The sequence below is a fragment of the Marmota monax genome, unplaced genomic scaffold, assembly GCF_021218885.2.
Source record: "Marmota monax isolate L192 unplaced genomic scaffold, Marmota_monax_Labrador192_F-V1.1 WCK01_AAM20220418_F8-fsc00232, whole genome shotgun sequence".
In the NCBI taxonomy this organism is placed as follows: domain Eukaryota; kingdom Metazoa; phylum Chordata; class Mammalia; order Rodentia; family Sciuridae; genus Marmota; species Marmota monax.
Window position 1 is genome coordinate 2406301 of NW_026695232.1, and position 24417 is coordinate 2430717.

Below are 24417 nucleotides of genomic sequence, written 5' to 3' on the forward strand. Positions count from 1 at the left end.
ACTTAAATGTTCTATCTCAGCTTCCTCGTCCATCAAACATGAAAGGTGTGTTGAGAAACTTAAAATAATAAATACACTTAAAGCACTTTGAATTTTATTGGACATAAGGTGAGCATAGGGCAGACCCAAGATGGCTATAGTTAGACTCCCTCACCAAGACTTCTAGTCAGCTATGTTTTTAGTATGTAATCAAGGTCATAAACACTCTGATTTAGCCTATGTACTTGAGGTCATAAATACTGCTTGTGAGCCTGCGCTCATTTATATATTCTGTTGGCATTGTGCCTTCTTTGGTCTGCACATAAAAAAGGCCTATGGAGCATGGTTACAGGACCAAGGGCAACTGTCTGGGTTCAGTCTGAGGGATCCTCTTTAACAGGCCTGCAGGTTTACAGGGAGGTGATTCACACAGGGAAAGAGTCTCATGGTGCTTAGCTTCCCCAGAGTTCACACAAATACATTGTAAATTCAATATTTCAACATATATAACCTAAAAAGAAACACATTTGATATTGAGACCCTTGCTAGATTACATTTACTTCCGTGTAAACGTAAGTAATTTCTTGAACGTAAATTTAATAATTACTCCTATTTCTGTTAGGCCTCTGAATTTCCTCTAACCTTACAAACACTTCAACTTACTGCTTAAAGATCAAAAAATGTGAGGCTGAAGCTGTAGTTCAGTGGTAGAGCGTTTGCCTTGCACATGGAGGCACTAGGTTTGATCTTCAGCACCACATAAAAATAAATAAAGATATTGTATCCATCTACAACTGAAAAAATATTTTTAAAAAAAGATTTAAAAATGTGCATCTCTGAATTTTATGGAGTCTTTATTTTAAAAATAGGTCAATTTATCAAATTGAAGACCAAATGCCTATGTGTATTATCCTTTGTAAATAAAATGCTATTTTTTTAAATATTTATTTTTTAGTTGCAGGTGGACACAATACCTTTATTTTATTTTTATGTGGTGCTGAGGATCGAACCCAGTGCAAGCACTCTACCTCTGAGCCACAACCTCAGCCCCCATAAAATGCTATTTTTGAAATAGAAAAAAAAAAAAAAGAAAAGCCTTTGGGAAGACTTGGGGGTCAGGAGGCCTTGCTGCTGCCTCTGAAGAAAGCCTGGCCACTATCCCAACTGTGCCTCGCATCTTCTTTCATGTGCCAGGATCCCAGATTTTTTCTAAGCCTTAGCAGGACAGTGAGAGTTCAATAGATATTAGCTATTATTATAAATCTCTCCCCCGAAAAAAATCCCTTTTAACTGAACCCACGAAAGCAAGTCTAATAAATATTAATTTAGAGAGTATTAATCTTAATCATAGTAATAATATTTTTTTCAGTTCTTGGGCTTGAACCCTCTGAGGTGCTCTAGTACTGAGCACCTCATATCCTTAGCCCTTTTCACTATTTATTTTGGGACAGAATAAATTACCCAGGTTGGCTTCAAACTTGTGATCCTCCTGCCTTAGCCTTATTGTTCAGAGAAAGACTAATGTGTGATATTCTAATAGATTGAATCTAGTAATTACTTTTCAATGTTGATGGATTTTTTAAAATGCATATTTAGCCATGATGGAGAGTTAGGAGTTATAGAACCACGGGACCCCTAGCTCCAAAACAGCTGCTCCACCTAAAATGGCTGGTGAATGGCCGTTTTAACTATCATCCTTTCTTTTTTGCGGGGAAGTAATGAAGATTGACTTTACCACTTGGGGTGCTTTACCACTGAGCTAAGTCCAGCCCTTTTTCCTTTCCTTTTCTTTTAAGACTGGGCCTCCCTAATTGTCCAGGCTGACCTTGAACTTCTGATCCTTCTGCCTCAACCTCTTGAATAACTGAGATTACAAGCTTGTCCCACCATGCTCTGTCCAGGTCTCACCTGTAAGTCAGCTAAACCCAGATTCTAAACTTTGAAACTTCCTATTATTACAGTAATTAATACTGGTATATTCAGCTACTCTGAGTTTTCTTTGGAAGACCTAGAGATAGGGACAGAAACTTGAGAATCATAATAGCTCACTGATCCATTCTGAAGGGTCTTGTAAGTTCACATATATAACAGAATGGCATTGTTGTCTTTACCTGTGGAGAAACTGGGTGTTGTTAAACATTTGAACTTGGAGTAAAGGGGAAATGGAGAGGAAAGTCTATGGTGGGAAAAAGAAAAGCTTAATATGAATGAAAATTACAAATTTATTTAACATCACTTTATAAGGCTTTTAACTTGAGCTTTGGGAGTTGGAGAGGCTAAAAGCCAGCCTTTTATTTTTGTCAGATGCTTCCTGATCAGATCAAAATAGATAACTGCAAAATGTTCTAACATTCCAGGTGGAATCTAATTCCCTTTTATTTCATAGTTTACCTTTGGTTCAGCAAATGTATCCATTCCATATACTCTGTTCAATTTTAGTAAAACATGATTTGCAGTATACCAAAATTAAAAAATATATTTGTGAGCTTATGAATCAGAGAACCTGTCTGCCACCCACTTATTCCGTGATGATTTCTTTCTCTCCAGTAAGTGCTAATGAAAACCATGATGATAGAGAGCCAGGAGAATATAGCATTTTTACACTGTACATATCAATAGTGCCAAATGGTGCTTGTTGACTAGTTTTTGTCTTTCTGCTGAGTCCAAAATTAGAAATGTGAAGATATATATGATAGCTCATTCTGAATCATGTTTCTCAAAGTGTCTCTTTGGCCATATTGAAATACTTTTGTATGGGTTAGGAGAAATAAACTACGTCCAATGTTCAGAAAGTTAAGTGCTATGCATACCTCACTTTGACTTTGGAAAAATAGAGAAAAAATATGAAATGCTTGTCTGGCCCTTAGTTAAAGCAGATAAATGGAATATTGAAATTTTATGGATACCAACTGATACGTTGATAGTTGAAAACAGAGAATAATACTGAAGCCAGATTTAAAGTTAGGTAGTCAGTGTAGTTAAGTAAGTCGGGTCTAATACCAAGTGAAATCTAAAATGGAGGCCATGCTGAGAATGATTCCAGGAAACGCAGGACCACTCATGGAATGTTAATGAAGTCCTGAAAAGGCCCTAGGCCAAAGTCCATCCCAAAGAAGTGTTAATGAAGTCCTTCCTGCTCAGACTACTTCTTTGGCCCACCTGTGTCCCACCCCTCGGGCCTTCCCACCTACATTCCATCACTGAAAGAAACTATAAAATGGAGAGACAACTGCACTTCCACGGATTCCACCTCTTGGGTCCCTTTCTTCCTCCGGGAGAAGTCTTTTCTGCTGTCCTTTAATAAACTTCTAATTTCTACTCTGACCTTGCCTCGGGGTGCTTCTTTGGTGTTATTCTTCAACACTGGGGAAGCAAGGACTCCTTCACCGGTCAACAGCAGTAACAATACCCTTCTGTAATCATCCAAATCTGTTAATAATTGCTAGCATGTCAAAAACAGAAAATAATACCCTTCTGTGATCATCCAGATCTGTTAATATACTGCTAGCGTGTCAACTGATAAACCAACTAATACTGACTCCTTGATAATATGATCAACAAAGTAGTTATAGGATATGATTACTGTACTGCTTATGAGATTTGGGTATCAGTGTTTAACTCACAGTGGGTTGGGGTAGAATAACTCTGTAGAAGGCACAAATATTCAAATTGTCTAGTAATACATTAATATCAATTAATAAATTAATACCATGATCTTAACTGACAGTGAAAAGAAGTCTTCCTTATTTGATCTATATGATTCTTTCCTTTAAAAATTTCACTTTAAAGTATCTTTTTCTTTTTTAATTTTATTGATGATCTTTCTTTAAAAAAGATAGATACCTAGGCAAGGTACAGTGGTGCATGCCTTTTTTTTTAAATATTTATTTTTTAGGTGTAGTTGGACACAATGCCTTTATTTTATTTACTTATTTTTTGTATGTGGTGCTGAGGATCGTACCCAGGGCCTCATACATGCTAGGCGAGCGCTCTACCACTGAGCCTCAGCCCCAGCCCTGATGCATACCTTTAATTTCAATGGTTTGGGAGGCTGAGACAGGAGGACTGCAAATTTGAGACCAGTATGGACAACAACTTGGCCAGACAGTTTCAAAATTAAAAGGACTGGAGATATAGCTTTCAGTGGTAGAGTGCCCATGGGTTTTGCAAAAATAAAAATAAGCAGCCGGGCACAGTGGCGCATGCCTGTAATCCCAGAGGCTTGGGAGGCTGAGGCAGGAGGTAAGTTCAAAGCCAGCCTCAGCAAAAGTGAGGCACTAAGCAACTCAGTGAGACCCTGTCTCTATATAAAATACAAAATAGCACTGGGGATATGGCTCGGTGGTCAAATGCCCCTGAGTTAAATCTCCAGTACCAAAGGAAAAAAGAAAAAAAAGGGTTGAGATGTAGTTCAGCAGAAGAGGACGACTGGGTTCACTCCCCAGTACCATCAATAAATAAAATACTCAGAGAGGTAAATTGTTCTTGTCAAATGCTTGCCTTTCCTTACTTTTTTTTTTAGTATAACAGTTTTCAAAGTAATTTCTATATTTAGATGATTAAAGGAGAGAGCCAGAGAAAGTATCTCCAAGGTGCAATATTGGGAACAGGGACAAATAGCACAATTGAGCATTTACATCTTTATAACATGCATGACAAAAGCAGAAAACATTGTTTTGTTTTCGGCACAAGGCACATGAATACAGAAATATTACTTTCTTTACTTCAAAATAGAACTTAAAAGCAAAATAATAAAAACAAATTATATACCACAATTTTTACTGCATTGAGTATTTATCAATGCTGATACCACTATGCTATTGTAAGAAAAGGAACATTAGCTTTTATTCTGTATTTTTGCTTTTTCTTAGAAAAGGATTGGGCCAACATACTTGTCTTTTAAGTGAGAACTGGAGCTTAAATAGCACATTTCCTAGGTATTCTTTATCACCTGACCTTGCAAATTGTCCTCATCAACTCTAAATTAAGTTCTAAAAAACCGGGTGCTTACCTTGTGACCAGTGCTATATTAGGTTCAGAGTAACTGTGAGATTTTTTAAATTACCATTTTGATACTGAAGTCTGCAGGGAAAACAGACTGCTTTAACAGATGTCCTGTTCCAGAGAGAGGCTGCAAAAATGCCCTCCTCCTTTCTGCACTGCTAACTTGAAGTCCTACCTAGGGTTCTACCTAAGGGCCCAAGTTTCAAGTATCTTTAAGTATTAAGTACAATATTATTAAAAATAACAAACATTTACTAAGAACCTAATATGCACCAAATATTATGTTGGCCCTAGGGAATAAATGGAGAGTAAGACATGTTTCTGGTCTTCATGATAGCTTAGCATCTGCTATGAAGGTTGACATTACAAGCTGGATATGGTGGTGCATGCTTGTAATTCCAGCAACTTGGGAGGCTGAGGCAGGAGGATCAAAAGTTTGAGGCCAGCCCTGGCAATTTAGCAATGCCTTGGCTCAAAATAAAAACTGAAAAACCAAAACACAGATGGAGATGTAGTTGAGAGGTATAACATCTCTGGGTTAACCGCCCACTACAGGGAAAAAAAAAAAAAAAGCTATTATGACTAAATGTGACAACTGCCATAGGCAATAGTGATTAACTTCTAGGAGTTTCTAGAATTCCAGTGTGTGTTTGTTTTTGTTGTTGTTTTTAGTTGAATTCCAGTGTTTTTCAAACTGCAACTCATTAGTGGGTCTCAAAAGTATATTTTAAAACAAGTGCAGAGGTGCAGGTCTATAATTCCAGGGTCACAAGAGGCTAAGGCAAGAGGATTTAAAGTTTGAGACCAGCCTGGGTAATTTAGCAAGACCCTGTCTCAAAACAAAAAATAGAGTTGGGGATGGAGCTCAGTGGTAGAGTTCATTCCTCAGTACCAAAATCAATCAATCAATAAATTTTAGAGTAATTTTTTGTAGTTATGGATGGACAGTATGCCTTTATTTGTTTCATTTTTAGATGGCACTAAGGATAGAACCCAGTGCTTCACACATGCTAGGGAAGCACCCTGCCACTGAGCTATAGCCCCAGCCCTAGAGTAATTTTTTTTTTTAATTTTTTTTAATATTTATTTTTTAGTTTTCGGCAGACACAACATCTTTGTTGGTATGTGGTGCTGAGGATCGAACCCGGGCCGCACTCATGCCAGACGAGCGCACTACCGCTTGAGCCACATCCCCAGCCCAAGAGTAATTTTTTTTAAAGTAATGTTTTTTATGTAAAAAAGTAGAGAGAATAATGTAATAGGTCCTATTTAACCATTCCCCAGATTTGAAAATTAACAAAATTTTGCATTTTTTCACTTTCATTTGGTAAATGAAAATAGGACAGATAATTGACAAGACTTGTATAGGATGGGCTAGAAAATAGAGTATATTTCACAGTGAATGTTACATATAGTGAAAGTTAAGTATTGTCCTATAAAGTATGTGTCTTATATTTACTAAGTTCAAGGTATTAAAAAAGTTGGGGGTGGGGAGGAATAAAGAAAGGAAGAGAAAAGAGGTAGGAGAGTAAAGAAAAAAAAAAAAGGGAAAACATTGTATCTATTTGGACCCCTAGTATCCAATATGATATTCTGTATAGAGAAGACATGGATAAATATTTGATAATGACAATAAACAATGGAGCCAGGAGCGGTGGCCCACGCCTGTAATCTTAGTGACTCGTGAGGCTGAGGCAGGAGGATGGCAAGTTCAAAGCCAGCCTCAGCAAAAGTGAGGTCCTAAGCAACTCAGTGAGACTCTGTCTCTAAATAAAATACGAAATAGAGCTGGGGATATGGCTCAGTGGTCAAATGCCCCTGGGTTCAATCCCTGGTACCCCAAAATAAAATAAATAAATAACCAATGGAAATATGAGAGAAAAACTAGAAAAATATTCTAGGATATACTTACAATAAAGTTTTCAAAATAGGATAGCTGGCTCACAGGTTACATTTACATACTTAGCCACTATTATTCAGCTAATTTTGAATACACTGTTCTATGCAATATACTAATTGGGATGCAAAAATAATTAACACATAACCTTTCTTTCTCAGAGCTTGTTATTGTGTGAAGAGACAGCTGGGGGGAAATAATTTGTCCTCTAGGTTAAAAAAATCAATATTTAAAAATGTTCATCCATTATAACTAACATAACCTGTTATAAACAACCATATGTATGTGTACTTGTATTTTTTTTTACACAAATGGGTTCATATGCATATGAATTTGATTTTTTAAAATTAAATATTATGAAATAGTCTCATAAATCAGTATTTTTAAGGGCTACTTTATGTGAATGTGTTATAGTTTATCCACCTGCTACATGCCAGAAACTATATGATATAAAGTTTATAAAGATATATGAATTGTAATCTCTTCCCTCAGGTAGATTACAGTCATAGGGAAAAGATGGGATACAAACATTTCATTTAATAATAATATTAATCATGAGGATGGGTAGCTTATTTGTGTGGAAACATATCTAAATGAGTACATAATAATGGTAATGGCTAACTTAGGACAGTTGGGTAGAATTATAGTATACTCTAGTTTTCTACCTTAATAATTACTGCTAAAAACCATTCTCTCATTCAATCTTCACAATTCTTCTAGAAATTCTATAGTAAGGTGATAAAGCTGACTATCTTGGTGCTGGGAAAACTGGATATCCAAATGCGGAAGAATGAAATTAGATCCCTATTTTCACCCTGCACGAAGGTCAAATCAAAATGGATTAAAGATTTAGGAACTGACCAGGTGTGGTGGCGCATGCCTGTAATCCCAGTGGCTCTGGAGACTGAAGCAGGAGATCTCGAGTTCAAAGCCAGTCACAGCAAAAGCAAGGCCCTAAGCAACTCAGTGAGACCCTGTCTCTAAATAAAATACAAAATAGGGCTGGGGAAGTGGCTCAGTGGTGAGTGTCCCTGAGATCAATACCCAGTACCCCTCCCCCCAAAAGACTTAGGAATTAGACCAGAAACCAGTAACTGTTAGAAGAAAACATAGGGTCAACACTCCACTCACTATACAGGTATAGGCACTGACTCTGTCAACAAGACCCCTGAAACTCAAGAAATAAAACCAAGAATCAATAAATGGGAAGCCAAAGTAAAAATCTTCTTCCCATGAAATGAAGCGATTGAGAGAGTGAAGAGAGAGCCTACAGATTGGGAAAAAAATCTCTGCCAGTCACTCCTCTGACAGAGGATTAACATCCAAACTATATCAAGAACTCAAAAGACTTCATGCCAAAAAAAGAAAAATAAATTACCCAGTTAATAAATAGGCCAAAGAACTAGATAGAAACTTCTCAAAAAAGGAAACACATGTGGCCAACAAATATATTAAAAAATGCTCAACATCTTCCAGATGCAGTGGTGCATGCCTGTAATTCCAGCAGCTGGGGAGGCTGAGGCAGGAGGATCACAAATTCAAAGCTGGCCTCAGCAACTTAAGGAGGACCTAAGCAACTTAGTGAGACACTGTCTCAAAATAAAAAAATAAAATAAAATGGGCTGGGGATGTGGCTCAATGGCTAAGCACCCCTGGGTTCAATCCCTCTTGCCAAATAAATAAGTAAAGGTAGGAAAGGAAGATCAACAGAGGGAGTAGAAAGAACTATGGAGGAAGGAGGAAAGGGAAAGGGGAGGAGGCAAATGGGTATTGAAATAAATTATGTTAAAATTAACCCTAATACTATGTATAATTGGAATTCTCTAAAAAAATTAGAGAATTTTAAGAAGTTTTAAAAGCCAGGCATGGTAGTCCACTCCTGTGATCCCAGCTACTCCAGAGACTGAGGAGGGTTGCAAGTTCAAGACCAGTCTGGGCAATTTAGGAAGACCTTGTCTCACCAAAAAAGGCTGAGGACGTAGCTCAGTGGTAGAGTACTTGCTTAGCATGTGAGAGGCATTGCGTTCAATACCTAGCACCGCCAATAAAAATTTAAAAACATGATTTAAGTCATCAAGGAACGAGATATATATATATTTATACATACACACACACATACATACTTTAAAACCCATACTGTTCTTTATTTTTTCATTCATTTCATTTTGGGGAAACAGGGTCTTGCTATATTGCCCAAGTTGCTCTCCAACTTCTGGGCTCAAGTAATCTTTCTGCCTCGACCACCTGAGTAGCTGGGATTATAGGTGTATGCCACCATCCACATTTTAAAACCTTTAAATTAGCTAGCTATATGCACAAAGCAGTATGTAAATGCTTTGGGGCATAAAATATGTGAGACTCCATCCTCCAAAGGCTCCCAACTAAGCATTCTCATTTAGGTACAATTTGGACACATATATGTCATTCCTAAATATACTGGGCAGGAGTTGTGAGTGAAAGCAGATCAACTCAAAACTAGAGTGAAAGGAGGACTTTTTTTTTTTTTATAAAAAGGAAAAAAAAAAGTTTTATTGTTTTGCTAGCAAAGGAGAACAGGGGACTCCTGTCCCAGAGGGTGAGACTCTGCCCTTGCAGGGGAAAGAAGGAATTTAATAGCTTCTATAACAAGGAAGACCAAGGCTTTTTGAACTGACTAGAAACAGAGGTTAAAATAAAGGTTTTAGGACTCTTGCTTCTTTCCTTTCACTCCTAGAAACTATGTATCCATGGTCTGGAGGGTTTGTAATCCCAGAAAAAGAATGTTCCTCATGATATTCTTCCCAAAAGTCTAGAAGGCAACTCTGAAAGCAGGATCTGCTCTACCTGATCCATACAGACTGCATGTAACCGAATGATTGAATCATAATATATACTGAACAGACAAGAAAAGCACAGGATTATCAACACTACCTTCTTAGGAATAGTATTGAGGGAATCTACAAATACATTATCAGTACTCTAATTTTTTAGTAAATAATTTTGTACTCACACACATATTTAGTACATGGTTATCTTAATGCAATACCTGGAGCAAAATTATATGTATTTTATAAACAGGTTGAAATAAACAAAAAGTAAAAAAGGAGGGAAGGGATGTTGAATGGTGTGGGAGATGTTACTATTCACTGGCTAGCCCAACAACCACTGCCAATCCCTTCTTCCTTTCCTGCTTCTACTATAGTTGGAAAAGTTTCATACTTGCATTCCTAGTCTCCTACTTAATCTGGGTGGACGTGACACAGTTCTAATGTATGTAAGTACCAGACTTCTGGGAAAGCTTTCACTTTCCTAAAAGGGCAGGTAGATATGTTAGGCTCCATTCCTTCCCTTTTTTCCTTCTCTAAACACAAATGTGATGTCTAGAGCTGCTGCAGCTATACTGCATTTAGGAGGTAACTAGCCATCCTGCTAAGGATGGGTGGTAACAGAGCTTGAGTCTTTGATGACATTGGTAAGTCCCTGCACTAGCCCTGTTGTGCCAACCAGGAGACTTCTTGTTATACCTTTTTTTTTGGTACCAGGGATTGAACTAAGGGGCAGTCAACCACTGAGCCACACCCCCAGCGCCCTATTTTGTATTTTATTTAGAGACAGGGTTCTTATTATATCTTAATGGCAAGATAATTAAATATATATATGTGCTGGAGACCAAACCTAGGGCTTTGTGCATGCTGAGCACACATTATACCACTGAGCCACATGTCCCATCCCGTATTAAATATTATTATTCCTTAAGGCCCTGTTGAGTTTCCTATAGCTTAAAGTATTCTTAATTGCTATAAATGAGGTGAGACTAATATTCTGGAAACAGTGAAGCAAAACAGTTTTAATGTTTCTTACTAATGCATTCATGAAGTTATCATAAATGACTTTCTAGGAATTACTTTCTGGGCCCTTTTTATTAAAAAACTCACAGAGAAACAATTTAAAATGATAGAATTTATTTTAATATGATATATATGTATGCACATATACTATTTTAAAAATAAGCATGTAAATTATAATCATTATAAAACAAATCAGTGCTAATTTAATGTTATCAGAGTAAAAGAACATGTACAGAAGTCAGTCTAACATTGTTGCACTTGCCTTTTAAAGTAAAAATACATAAAAGATTTAGCGCATTGTATTTTATTTCAGTTTTCATGTTATCATCATTAAAGTATAAATACCCTTAGGAATGTGCCAACTTATAACTTACATTCAAATAACCAAAATCTCTTAACAGTTATTAAAGTACCATTAAGTCACCTAAAATAAGTAATCTAAAAAAACTAGCCTAAATTAAAACCCTGAGGAATTAAAATCTTTTTACACAATAGTTTTGGTTAAGTGCAATTCCATGTAGGTAAGGACTACTTTATTTAAGGGCATACTTGGTAAGGCATAGTAAAAATAAAATCTACATAAGTAATAATCTAAACTATATTTAATTTCTTGCTACAAAGTTGTTTTGTTTTCCTAAAAAGTAGTTTTTGCATGTCATTCTGGACCTCTTCGCCCATCTGCTGGCTTATTTGCTTTATATACAGTAGTTAAAATTTGTGCACAAAGCTGAGTTGCCTTTACAATGGTTTTCAGACATAACGCACACAAAGAGCTACATGTTAGAGAGTTCATGTCCATGCTCAACCATGGCCTGCACAAACTGCTTGAAGACTCGATCCATGTAAGTGCATTGCCTTGGCCAGATTCCCTCCAGAAAACCAATATGGCCTCCATAAGAAGTAAGGACCAAAGCAACATTAGGATTTTGCTTAGCAGTTTCTATTGGAATAGCTTGAAGAAAGAACACGGGTGGCAGTATGAGAGAGAGGGAGAGAGGAGAGAGAGAGAAAGAATCATTACTGTTTTTTGTTAGGAAAAGTATATACCTTTATAACTTCTCATCAATATAAAGCAAAATGCCATCTAAAAAAATATTTGCAATGAGTATGGCTAAATGGAATGAGTCTAATTATATCAAGCATCTACATTCTTATAATAGTTCATGTTTACAGTCATGTACTGAACCACCATTTTTGGGAAAAAAAAATCAACCTAAGATTTCATCATAACACAAAAGTATAGGCTGAATCTTGTTTTGAGAAATTGAAAATAATCTTAGTATTTTTGTGAGAGCTATGAATTCATATGTATGACTTTAGATAACTTTATATGAAGTTAGATTCCAGAGGCCACTGGTGGTTGTAAGGAAATATTCAAAATTGTAAATATAATGTATGTAATAAAAACACAGATAGTCCCCCCCGCAAAAAAAAAGAGAGAGAAAAAATTTTATCAAATGGTAACAGTATTTATCTTTGGGTACTGAACTATCTGATACATCAGAGATTATTTTTAATTTTTCCTCTTTCTCTGAATTTGTATTTATAGTCAAGAAAAATAAAAAGTGTATTTTGAAAATATAGTTGAATATATATTAAAAAATTAGAACAAATAAAAAATATACAAAAAATAGTTGGTATATTAAATATAATTCACCACCAATGACAGATTTTACATGTGTTATATAATATCAACTGAACACTTGGGGAAAGTGTTTTTTAAAGTAATTACAGTTTACTTATTTTTCTCCCATGCTCAGAGTTCACACAGTGGGAAATTTTTTTTTTTTTTTTTTTTTTGTCCTGTGGACTGAACTCAGGGCCTGTGAATGCTAAAGCATGTATTCTACCATTGAGCTACACCCACAGCCATACTCAGAAATTTCTAACACTGACTGTTACAGTCATATCAGAAAAACAAAAGGCTGTGCCACATCTGAATCATGTGAAAGATGCTGGCTGCCTGTTCTCTCAGACTGCAGACAATTGTCTACTATTTCAACGTGGCAAGACTATTTTAAGAGCTTGGGAAAGAATTGGAAATGAGTTTAAACTTCACCCTGTGGGTCAAGTTAAATGTTGGGAAATTTTTGTGGCTGTAGGGCCAATGAAGTATGCAAATGGATGAAGAAACACTAGACTTACTTAATCTAACAAAAGCAGGCTAAACAATTACTATGTAAGTCAAGTAATATTAAAGTTGAGAGTTTTCGTTTCTGATTTGTGGTCAAAGGCCAAACATTTCAGCTATCTAAAACTACCTTTGCTTAAATGGGATCTTGTAAAGAAATAATGGGGGACTGGGGTTGTAGCACAGTGGTAGAGTGCTTGCCTAGCATGTGTGAGGCACTGGGTTTGATGCTCAGCAGCACCATGTATAAATAAATAAATAAATAAATAAATAATAAAATAAAGGTCCATTAAAAAAAAGAAATAATAATGGGTAGTTTATAAAAATATACATATATATTTGGGATTTTCTGAATTTTTTACAATACATAATGCTTAGAGTCAGAATAAATGTGTATTTTTCTTATTTTCTTTCCTTTTTTTTTTTTTCTGTGTGGGGTTGTGTGTGGTGCTGAGGATTGAACCTAGGACCTCATGCATGCTTGCCCAGGGCTTTACTACTGAGCTGCATCCCTAGTCTATAGTAACTGCTTTTAATGGAGTACTTGGGGAAAGTGTTTTTTAAAGTAATTAGGGGGGAAGTAAGGAAAGGAGACTTCACAAAATACTTTGTCAAATTTCATTAGGATAAAATCAGAAGTCAAGCGTATTGATCCTTGAGCTAATATAATTACTCCTTTTTATTTTTTTTAATTTTTAGTTGCAGATGGACACAATACCTTTATTTTATTTAATAACTTTTATGTGGTGCTGAGGATAGAACCCAGTACTTCACACATGCTAGGCAAGCACTCTGTTACTGAGCTACAACCCCAGCCCTAATAATGATTACTTCTAATCATACTGCTTCAATAGGCAAACACATGCACAGGTATTCACGTTGTCAAATTTCGTATATCCTGAATTAAGATAGCAGGAAAGTTGAGTCTGGAATAATTTTCTTTTCTGCTGTATCTAGGGGAGAAATTAAAACTGTTTTCACTTCAAATATGACCTTTTAGCCCAAATTTGCTCTCATCATTGAGATATTCAAGGTCACTATGTTTCTTAAGTGTCAAGTTCTCTTCCAGGTTAAAAGGGGAAAAAACCTTCAAATACTTTTATACAGGGACATCAGGAACAAAAGGCAAGTCATGACAATGTTCTCCTGAGGCAAAGATATTGTAACATAACCTTTCCAAAGAACAGTGTATTTGATAAGAAGGAAAGGTTATAAAAATGAGAACAAGAAAATACTGAGTCCTAATTTGTTCTGAGATGCTCTGAAATCCCTGGACTAGGTAACAGACTCTGAAAACATTTAAGACATGATTTGAGACATTTAGATACTAAATTGTGAGTATTTAGTTATTTTTTTAAATCACAGTGGAAAACATAATTATGAGTGATATTTTATTTATTAATTTTTTTCTCTGGCACTAGGGATGGAACAGAGAAGTGCTCTACTACTGAGCCACATCCCCAGACCTTTTATTTTTTATTTTGAGACAGGTTCTCGCTAAGTTGCTGAGGCTGGCCTCAAACTTTTGATCCTCCTGCCTCAACTTCCCTAGTCACTGGGATTACAGGTATATGCAACTGTGCCCGGGGTTATTACATTTTTTTTTAAAACAGAACAATATTTAAAAAGTTAATTCATGAAAAAATAGATACAAAAATGCTAATTTTACCATGACTTGGTGAGAAAACATCATCCACAGAATTCAGGCACAATACTGGAATTCCTACTGAATTCAATCTACGATTTGGGCTGGCATCAGTATAATAATCATCGATTGTTCGGTATCCAAACATGACAGAAGTGAATCGCTTATCAAATTCTCTGATAGATTTAGCCTGAGAAACAAAAACAAATTTTATATTCTCTTGTAGTTAAAAGAGTAAATAAAGTACTACATAAAGTTTATCTCCTACCTTCATAACATGATCCATATCAATTTGTTTTACAAACATATGGCGGTGCCTGGAACAAAAGAATTTCAGAACTATAATTAAGATCATTTCTACCTCAATCACATCTAAAATACATAATAACAAATAACTAGATAGCCTAGAACAGGGCACAAAGTTGGCACTCAAAAAACATTTGTTTAATTAGATACAGTAAAAGTAATATATTGATGTTTGTTCTGAAGGTAATTTTTTTTGCAGGGTTGGGGGTTCTAGAAATTGAATGCAGGGTCTTGTAGATTGGTTGCACAAGAAAAGTGACCAATATTTTTTAAAAATTAGTATGCAAGCTGAGCATGGACTCAAACATCCATAATCCCAGCTACTTGGGAGGCTGAGGCAGGAAAATTACAAGTTCAAGGCCAGCTTCAGCAATTTAGCAAGACCTTGTCTCAAAAAGTGGGGGTACAGGGGTTGGAGGCATAGCTCAGTGGTAGAGCACCCCTTGTATTCAATCCCCCCCAAAAAAACAACCTACCATAAAGGAATAAACAGAAACAGCTGCCGGTTCTTCTTCTTCTTTTTTTTTTATATCTGGATTGAAATCAGGGGCACTTAACTACTGAGCCACATCCCCAGCCCTTTTTTGTATTTAATTTGAGACAGGGTCTTGCTGAGTTGCTTAGGGCCTTGCTAAGTTGCTGAGGCTGGCTTTGAACTCTCAATCCTCCTTCCTCAGCCTCCCCAGCCACTATGTTCACAGGTGTGCATCAGCACACCTGGCACCTGTATGTTCTTTATCATGCCAATTTTTTTTTTAATATTTTTTTAGTTGTTGATGGACTTTATTGTCTTTATTTTTATGTGGAGCTGAGAATCGAACCCAGTGCCTCCTGCATGCTAGGCGAGCACTCTACCACTGAGCCACAACCCCAGCCCCTATCATGCCAATTTAACTGTTAGAAGATACACAAAGAATTCCAGAAAAATTAATGCAGCAAAGACAGTATTTTGTTAGTGTAATAACTGCAAGCTAAGAGTATGCACAAGAATTGCGTTCTCTTATTTCTAAAACATACTATGCTTGTAAGCACATGCTTAAGGAGTTGTATTATTCAACACTGAAAGTACCAAGTGCTTACTACCTGGGAAAGAATTAAGTACTGACAAAATTAGCAAAAAACAGAAATTCTAGGGGAATAGCCCATAATCATAATTTTGCTTTAACATATTCCAAAATGTTTTAGTTCTTTAGAATAATTTTTTTTTTGGTAGTGGACATTGAAGCCAGGAGCACTTTACCACTGAGCTGCATCCACAATACTTTTGTTTTGTTTTGTTTTTTGAGACCGTGTCTTGCTAACTTGCTGAGGCTGCCTTGAACTTGCAATCCTCCCTCCTGCCTCAGCCTCCAGAGTTGCCGGAATTACAAGTGTGTTCTACCACACCCAGACGTTTGTTAGAAATAATTTCACAGTGATTTAGAGCAGTGATCCTCAAAGAAACATTATGACTTTTTTTTTTTTAAGAGAGAGAGAGAATTTTTTAATATTTATTTTTCAGTTTTTTCGGCAGACACAACATCTTTATTTTATTTTTTTTATGTGGTGTTGAGGATCCAACCCAGCGCCTCTCCCATGCCAGGCGAGCGCGTTACTGCTTGAGCCACATCCCCAGCCCACATTATGACTTTTTTAAAAATATTTTTTTAGTTGTTGGCAGACCTTTATTTTATTTTATTTTATTTATTTATTTATATGCAGTGCTGAGAATTGAATCCAGGGCCTCACACATGCAAGGTAAGCGCTCTACCACTGAGCCACAACCCCAGCCCCAACATTATGATTTTTATCTATAAGTTTAGCTTATGCTTATAGTTTTTTATTTTTGCATACATTCACAACATAGAACATATTTTGGTACAAAGTAAAGTCATATATAAACAAATATACATATATTGACAGTGTTATGCCTTAAATGTTTTTACTGTTGGGTTATGTAATCTAAAAGTTTGGAGACAGGGAAAGGGAGAGAAAAGGGAAATTGCATGGAAATGGAAGGAGACCCTCATTGTTATACAAAATTACATATAAGAGGTTGTGAGGGGAATGGGAAAAAAAACAAGGAGAGAAATGAATTACAGTAGATGGGGTAGAGAGAGAGAAGATGGGAGGGGAGGGGAGGGGGGATAGTAGAGGATAGGAAAGGCAGCAGAATACAACAGTTACTAATATGGCATTATGTAAAAATGTGGATGTGTAACCGATGTGATTCTGCAATCTGTATTTGGGGTAAAAATGGGAGTTCATAACCCACTTGAATCTAATGCATGAAATATGATATGTCAAGAGCTTTGTAATGTTTTGAACAACCAATAAAAAAAAGGAAAAAAAAATAAAATAAAATAAAAGTTTGGAGACAAAATTTTTTTAAATATTTATTTCTTAGGTGTAGATGGACTCAACACAATGCCTTTATTTTTATGTGGTGCTGAGGATCGAACACGGGTCCTGCCAGTGCTAGGCAAGCACTCTACCGCTGAGCCACAATCCCAGCCCCAAGACAAAAAATTTTAAAGATGACTTACTTATTAACTGAAGACTGGAGGCAGGTTGTCAGATAGTAATTAAAAAGCAGCCAGTTCAGTGGTTTCTCCAATGACTCTGAGCAAGCAAAAGTATTCCAACCAACTGAAAAAGTGGCAGCTGCCATCAAAGGAGTTTTGGGCCCAATTTTCCCCAGGTAATTTAGAAGCAGCATTCTAAAATGAGGAGAAACAGGAAACTTGGTGACAAATTTTTATATCTGTCAAAACGCCTAATTTCTTTTTTTAAAACTTTTTTTTAGTTGTAGATGGATACAATACCTTTATTTATTCATTTATCTTTATGTGGTGCTGAGGATCTAACCCAGTGCCTCACACATGCTAGGCAAGCACTTTAACCCTGAGCTACAACCCCAGCCCAAGATATGTCATTTCCAAGAGTAGACTATACTAATTATAGAGGAGAAAAATATAAACCAGTGTTTACATAAGCAAATATCTCTGTTCTTTCTTCACTTCATACACATATGTGTAATGCAGTTAAATATACTGTGGATGGGACACATACAGTTATTTCTGTACATGTTTCCTTCTATGAAGTAAAGCATGAGAACGCAAGAGAAATTCACGCAGGGTGTCAACTCAAATATGACTGCACATTGGAATCACCTGGGGAATTTGTAAAACTACCACTGATGTCCAGGTGGTATCCCAGAGATTGTAAATTGGTCTGGGTGGCCATCCTAGTTGCTGAGACACCCGTGTCCCCTACAGCAAGGCTCTGGAGGATTCTCCAGTCTAGAGTTAGACTTTCTGAGTTGTGGCAGAGCCACAGTCATGATAGTTTATTACCAGTTTACAATGTTTGTGTTTGGGATTGGACCCAGGGCTGCATGCATGTTGGGTAGTAAACTACCAATGAGCCACACCTCAGCTCCTAATATCAACGTTTTCTTCCCCCTGAGCCAACACAGTTTACTCCTGAACTGCACTTTCACTTTCACATAGTCTGTTTTAAAGAGCTGCAACAAGTCGGTGAGGGAGGGGGAACAGGAGCCCTCAGAAGCCAAGAGCCCTGGGACAGGGGAAGGAGCCTTAGGCCGCCAGCCCTCCACCTGCACGCTCACAGCGAGTCAGCAGCTCCTCACACATGAGTACACACATGCCTAAAAAGACAGGACATCATCTTCACAAGGAATGACAGCTGCTCTGGAACATGGACAGCAGAGAGCCTGGAGCGGCCAGGGCTGTGCTGAGACCCCCAGGGATGAGACAGTCGAGGCTGGAGCAGAGGGAGGCCTGAAGGGGTCTTGGCCAGGCCATTTTGACCTTGGCAGCCCTGGTGCCCAGGCTGGACAGTGGGGAAATATCTACCTGATCAGGAGAGACAGGCCCCCCTCCAGTCAGCCACCACCCACTGGCCTGTGCACCGAGGTCTCCTTCCTGAGGTAGGGAAGACCCCAGGGCTCCTACTGCTAATCCCTATATCTCCCCTTTTAACTCTGGGCTGAGATCCCTGAATCCCTGCACCGGATGGGCAACAGCCCAACACAATGAAGCCACAGGATGACCTTGCAGGAAGTGAGGCAGCTGAGGGCCATAAATAGCTCTGGGGCAGCTGTCTTGGGCCCAGGTGGTCACTCTGTCATGGTCCTGGGAGCCGGGAGAAAGGAGGGGAAGGGACTAGGGTGGTGCTAATCTGCAAGGGCCATGCTAGCTTTTGCATGGGGTACTTCCTGCAGCCATGTCCCCTCCCCCCAAGGTGGGACTAGCCTCTAGCCAGAGGCCTCTGGAAAACATTCACCCTAGGAGTGAGGACTTTGTCCAGGCCAGTGTTGGGGAGGAAGTCCTGATCCTTGCTTCTTTACCACAAGCAGATCTGAATTCCTAATTAGTCAAAAATGTCCTTTAAATGGTTCTTGGGGGTAGAGATAGAAGGGATAGGGGCCCAGGTCCAGAGAGGGATGGGAAATGATGATCAACTCTGAGGCTACAAACATCCCAACAAAGGCCATCTAGTCTTTTTCTGGGGAAGAGGTTCAAAAACCTTTCTAGCTCCTTACCAGGAAAGCAGTCTTAGAGACTAAGGGGCAGTAAGGATCTGCCAATGGGGTAGGGCCCTCCTGCCCCCAGCCACCCCTACACCCTGCCAGCCTTCAAGAGACAGATTTGGGGGAGATTTTGAAGACTCTGATGGCAAGAGAACTGAGGTGTGTGGGAAGGTGGCTGTCACAGAAGCACAGTAGTTCTAGAAAACTAACTGCAGGGAACCAGGTCTAGGCCCAAGCCAGTGATGGATGGTGGGCGTGGCTGCAGGTCATGAATGGTTCTCCTGGTGGCAATGGACAGAGGGATGTGGTGGGGCGGGGTGGGAGGGAGGGTGAGTGGGTGGTCAGAGTCTGCTCATTTCTGACTGAACAGCCAGCCCAGCAGAACCACACCAGCCATAGTCATGTCCATCAGGAAACAATGGTTGGAGCCTTCCTGGTCCTTCCAGCTACTCACTGCCACATTATTCCCACGGAGTTCCACAAAAGTGTCCCAGCTGCCTCTGTCCTGGATCCTGTTCTCTAGGTGATCATTCAGGTAAGTGGCCACCCAACTTGCGATCTGACTCACCAATACCTGCTTCTCCTTGTCTATGCCTTCCACACACAGGGTTCCTCCAAAGGAGCAAAAGGCCACAATGCAGCCCCAGTTGACCACATCCTGGAAGAGTTCCTTCACTACCTGTTCAAAGGTCTGATGTGCTGTCTCTGGGGTGACGTGGAGCTTGGACGTCATGTCACTGAATGCCTGCAGGTACCTGCTGCAGTTCAGACTTGTCGCCTGCCTCCCTCAGTGCTTGCTTCAGTCACCTCCGGGGCATCCAAACTCCTGTGATGGCCAGTGGCTCTACTCACCATGGGGCTGCCCAGCAGACGCCAGGATGGGTTGTCATTGATGGCACTGGTGGGTTCCACCTCTGATTCAGTCCCTTCTGGGGCTTCAATGCTGTTCCCTTCCACATGGCTTAACTGACACCAGCTGTATCCTTTCTGGGAAAGTTTATGGGACAGAAAGTCAACCACTAGTTCTAGGTAGCCCTGAGACACTTTTAAAATAGAGATGGGCTCAACCACTCCTTGGTCAAAAACACGTGTTTTCGACCAAGACTGAGTCTGGTCTCTGCTTGATGATTATCTTATGAGATGAAAAGTCAAGATAAGGTTGTGTAGCTGTCCTGTTAGGGGCACCTGCCGACCCTCTGGAGGAGCGTGTAGATCTACGGTGGAGTCCATCTCAGGATGTCCCAGGAAGGCCAAGGCAGGTCCTCCATCTCCACTCAGGGTCCGTCCCCACAGGCCCAGCCTGCGTCCTTCTCCCAGAACCCGCTGACTGATCAGGGTCTCCACCTGTGCTGACACCCTCCAGTCGCCATAACCAACGAATTTTATATCATGTGCTATTTGGGAAATTGCAGAATTTGAATAGTGAAATCCCATGTTGGAAGAAGCCATTTAGCATCTTAAGGGCAAATCTAAACATTTTCCCCGATCTAATCATTTTTATTTTCTTAGTTATCTGCCTCATGCCCATAATATAAATGTATATTACTAAATGTATGGGAGTGAGAAATAAGTTTCTTAATGTTAACAATGAGTTTCTAAAATGCTCAGCAATGAATAGTATTAGAAGTATTAGGCAAAAAATGTTCCTGGCTGCACCAACAGATGAGTGCAGTCCATGTTCTATGGAAATGTGCTCCCTGGCTCAGCATTGGTGAGACTGAGAATCATAAGGCAGAAATGAACAAGCCAATCAGTTCCTTTTGTCTCCATCTGCTTTTATTGTAGAATAAATGATACTGCATTCTTACTGCCACTTTTGATAGAGTTGTCATCAAAACTGTTGACAATTTCCCGTCCCCAATGGGGTCTCCCATGCAGGTGGCCGCTTTCAGCTTTAGAACCCAGGATTTCAGCATCCGAGTCATGAACAGAGCAGTCCTTTCTGGAAAGAAGCATTTATGCAAGCATTTGGGGGAGCAGAAAGGAAAAAAAAATCTCATATGCTTCTTCCTAGTCAATTTCAACCACCTCTGCCAAGATCCTGGCTCTGGTCTCCACGACGACAGCCCCCATGATTGACAGGATGAGAATGTGGCCCTGAGGTTGGAAGGCAGCAGCATCTGGAATGCTATGAGCCGGCTTGATCCAGGGTCGCTAAACTCCCTACACAAGAATAATGTGGAATGAAAGGCTCATGTGGCTACTTTTGGAGACGGTTTTCTGGGTGTTTATTTTTTATTTTTTAACTTTTGTCAGGATAAATTTGGAGTACAAAGTTTCTTAAGGAAGTTTTTAAGAAGAAAAAAAGTGAAAATTAATATTATAGCATGTTCTTACTTAGAATGCAGATTTCAGAAATCTGCTTTTATATGAGACATTAACTCTTTTAATTTTAGAAAATAAATTTTAATTTTGATGGCATCAAAGTAACAGTCAAATCTAATTTTTTAGGAATTTATATCCATATCTAATAACATCAATTTTCTTCATTAGGTATAAGTTTTATTTCTTAAAATGTATCAATTTAAAAATTTTTAATGCAAGCATTTCAAGGTGTCAACTTTTCTACAGTTTATGTTTCTTGGTATAGAAAGCTATCATTTCAGGGTTATTCTGTTAAATGTAAACCTTTAACCCAACCTCAGGCTTTAAATGTGAATTCCAGAAAAACCACCACAAGCAAAGATTTTAAAAATGAATTCTAAAATATACCCAATGGAATATTTCCAGCTATAAAGAGATATGAAATTATGGCACTTGCTGGTAAATGGATGGAACTGGAGACTATCATGCTAAGTGAAATAAGCCAATCCCCAAAAAACAAAGGCCGAATTCTCTCTCTCTAATGTGCAGATACTAACTCACAATGCCGGTGGTTAGGGGAGAAAAGAAGCACTTTGGATTAGACAAATGGGAAGGAAGGGAAGGAGGGGGAATGGGACTAGGAAAGACAGTAGAATCACCCAGACATTACTTTCCTATGCTCATATATGAATACACAACCAATGTAATCCCACATCATGTATAACCAACAGAATAGGAAGTTGTACTCCATGTATGTATAATATGTCAAAATACATTCTACTGTCATATATAACTGAAAAGAACAAATAAAATAGTAAATAAACTCTAAGAGCATTTAATTCTATGTTGAATGATAATACTAACTCATTACTATCTCTATAATAATTTTCTCTTGTATTAGGGAACTCATAAAAATCACTGAGCCAGGTGTAGCCACAAGATCACTGGCCATGATGCTCAGCCCCTTGGGAGCTGCCTCTCTGCCTTTGGTCCCTGGAAACACCTGAACCTGCCCAAATTCTCTACTCAGCCCTCATAGTATCTTTCATAATACCCCCTTTCCTTTATTTTTCACAAAAGCATTTCTAGGAAATATTTTATTACTTTTCATAAATCAATAGAAAACAACATAAATACATAAATAAATAAATAAACAACATAAATACATCAAATAGAATGCATGAGTGAAAAACATAAAATTATACACATAAAACAAAAATGCATAGATAATCCTTCAGAAGAAATGTTGATACATTGAACTTTGTAAATCACACTTCAGGAATGAACATGAAGTCTGGTAGCAAAACCAAGGAATGTTTATTGAAACACATATTACATGCAATCAGAGTGGCAATCATAAACACTAAACCTCATCAGCCAATTGTTACTCTCTTACAAAAAGTTAATTTAAATATGCAATAAGAATGGTCTGAATATACAAGATAAATTTTGTACAACCATTTCATAATGACTGCTTATCTTATTCTAAGCTGTTAATTAAATATAATGGAAATAAGTGGATCCTAAACTAGGAGTATTTTCCTCTGTATGTTTATAATCTTCCCACTGCAGGGAAGACTGAATCATAACAATAACACATTTCTATCTCTGCAGATCTGAAACACAACACGCAAGTCCACTGGGCTTCTTTAAAATAATTAAATTGAGTGTTTACTTGGTTATTATAATCTTTGCAACCACTGAAATGTTTAGATGTTAATCTGATATTAGAGTCATCACCAGACCAAAAATGGTCATTTGATAATGTAAATGTGAAATCTGGTTTCAATGAGAATATTTTTACTGTCATGGTATAAATATTTGAGTGATATTTTAAGCCTAACTCTCAGGCCACAAAATGTTTCTTCACATTAAAAAAAAAAAATGAGAGTGGACAATTATGAGTATGCCCCCCAACCCTCACCCTCTGGGTTTTCCTCTTGTGTCAACTCTTTCCTATCTGTATCTGATAACTAAGTACCATGCTTGATTTTTAAGGGATAAAGAAACTCAAGCTGTACTTAAACCCAGATCTTTGGAATATTACATGAAGGGAGCAAATCTTCAACTCCATGACTACATCACCAACATTTACAAGGATACACTTAGAGGGGGCAGAGTTCATGTTCAGCTGTACTTCCTAAATGAATTAACTCATCTTTCACAGAAAAATCAGTCTGACTCTTTAGAAGGTTGTAGAGCACTTTATTTTTAATTGTATTCACTGATTTAATCATTTGAACTATTATTCCTGCAACAGAAAAGGTAATTTACTCAATGACGCTGAAGTGTTGTGATGGGATACAGCTTCCTTCACACTGCATAGGAAGGAAATCTCTACTATCTGCACAGCCTACCCGTGGTCTTCTCCCACATGATGTCCTGGGTCGGTGGGCATTGCCCATCAGCAGGACTCTTCCCATCACAGAGGCATTGTGTGGTGGCCTGCTGACTTCCCCCAGTGACTCAGACGTTGGCTCATTTACTTGTTTATATATTTGAAATTTTCATGATCAGCTTACTTGACCAGTAACCTTTCCATAGCCTATTCTAGAACTAAAAAGAGATGAAATAAATGGAAAAAAATGTATAGCCCCTAACAATTCCCTTCTGACTTAATTTCCTTTATGAGCATTTAATGGCACCCAATAAGGGAGAAATCTATCCAGAAAAAAATAAAAATAAATTTATAATAAAACAAACAGAAGATAACATGCAAAATCCAATTTCTTCAAATTCATTAAAATGCAAATAATTATTTTTTGAGCTAAAGGAATGGAAAATAACTAA

The 24417-nt window shown here is 38.0% G+C and overlaps 1 protein-coding gene and 1 pseudogene across 3 annotated transcripts in view; both read right to left on the reverse strand.

The window, feature by feature from the left end:
* The window catches only part of LOC124088761 (phospholipase ABHD3), a 22212-nt gene extending 4332 nt beyond the window's left edge, over positions 1–17880 (reverse strand). The window contains exons 1-4 of one of the 3 annotated variants that reach the window (XM_046438528.2): positions 17315–17868; positions 14752–14800; positions 14508–14673; positions 10805–11659 (exon numbers count right to left, since the gene is read on the reverse strand). In XM_046438528.2, the coding sequence (XP_046294484.1) occupies positions 11481–11659; positions 14508–14673; positions 14752–14800; positions 17315–17487 (567 nt within the window). In that variant the 5' untranslated portion in view covers positions 17488–17868 and the 3' untranslated portion in view covers positions 10805–11480. Of the gene's footprint in view, positions 1–10804; positions 11660–13285; positions 13792–14507; positions 14674–14751; positions 14801–17314 lie in introns of those variants that run through there. The other 2 variants (XM_046438530.2, XM_046438529.2) reach the window with 2 other exon arrangements.
* A 1795-nt stretch (positions 17881–19675) lies between these two features.
* On the reverse strand, positions 19676–24025 carry LOC124088778 (bcl-2-like protein 1; annotated as a pseudogene).
* Positions 24026–24417: the final 392 nt, after the last annotated feature.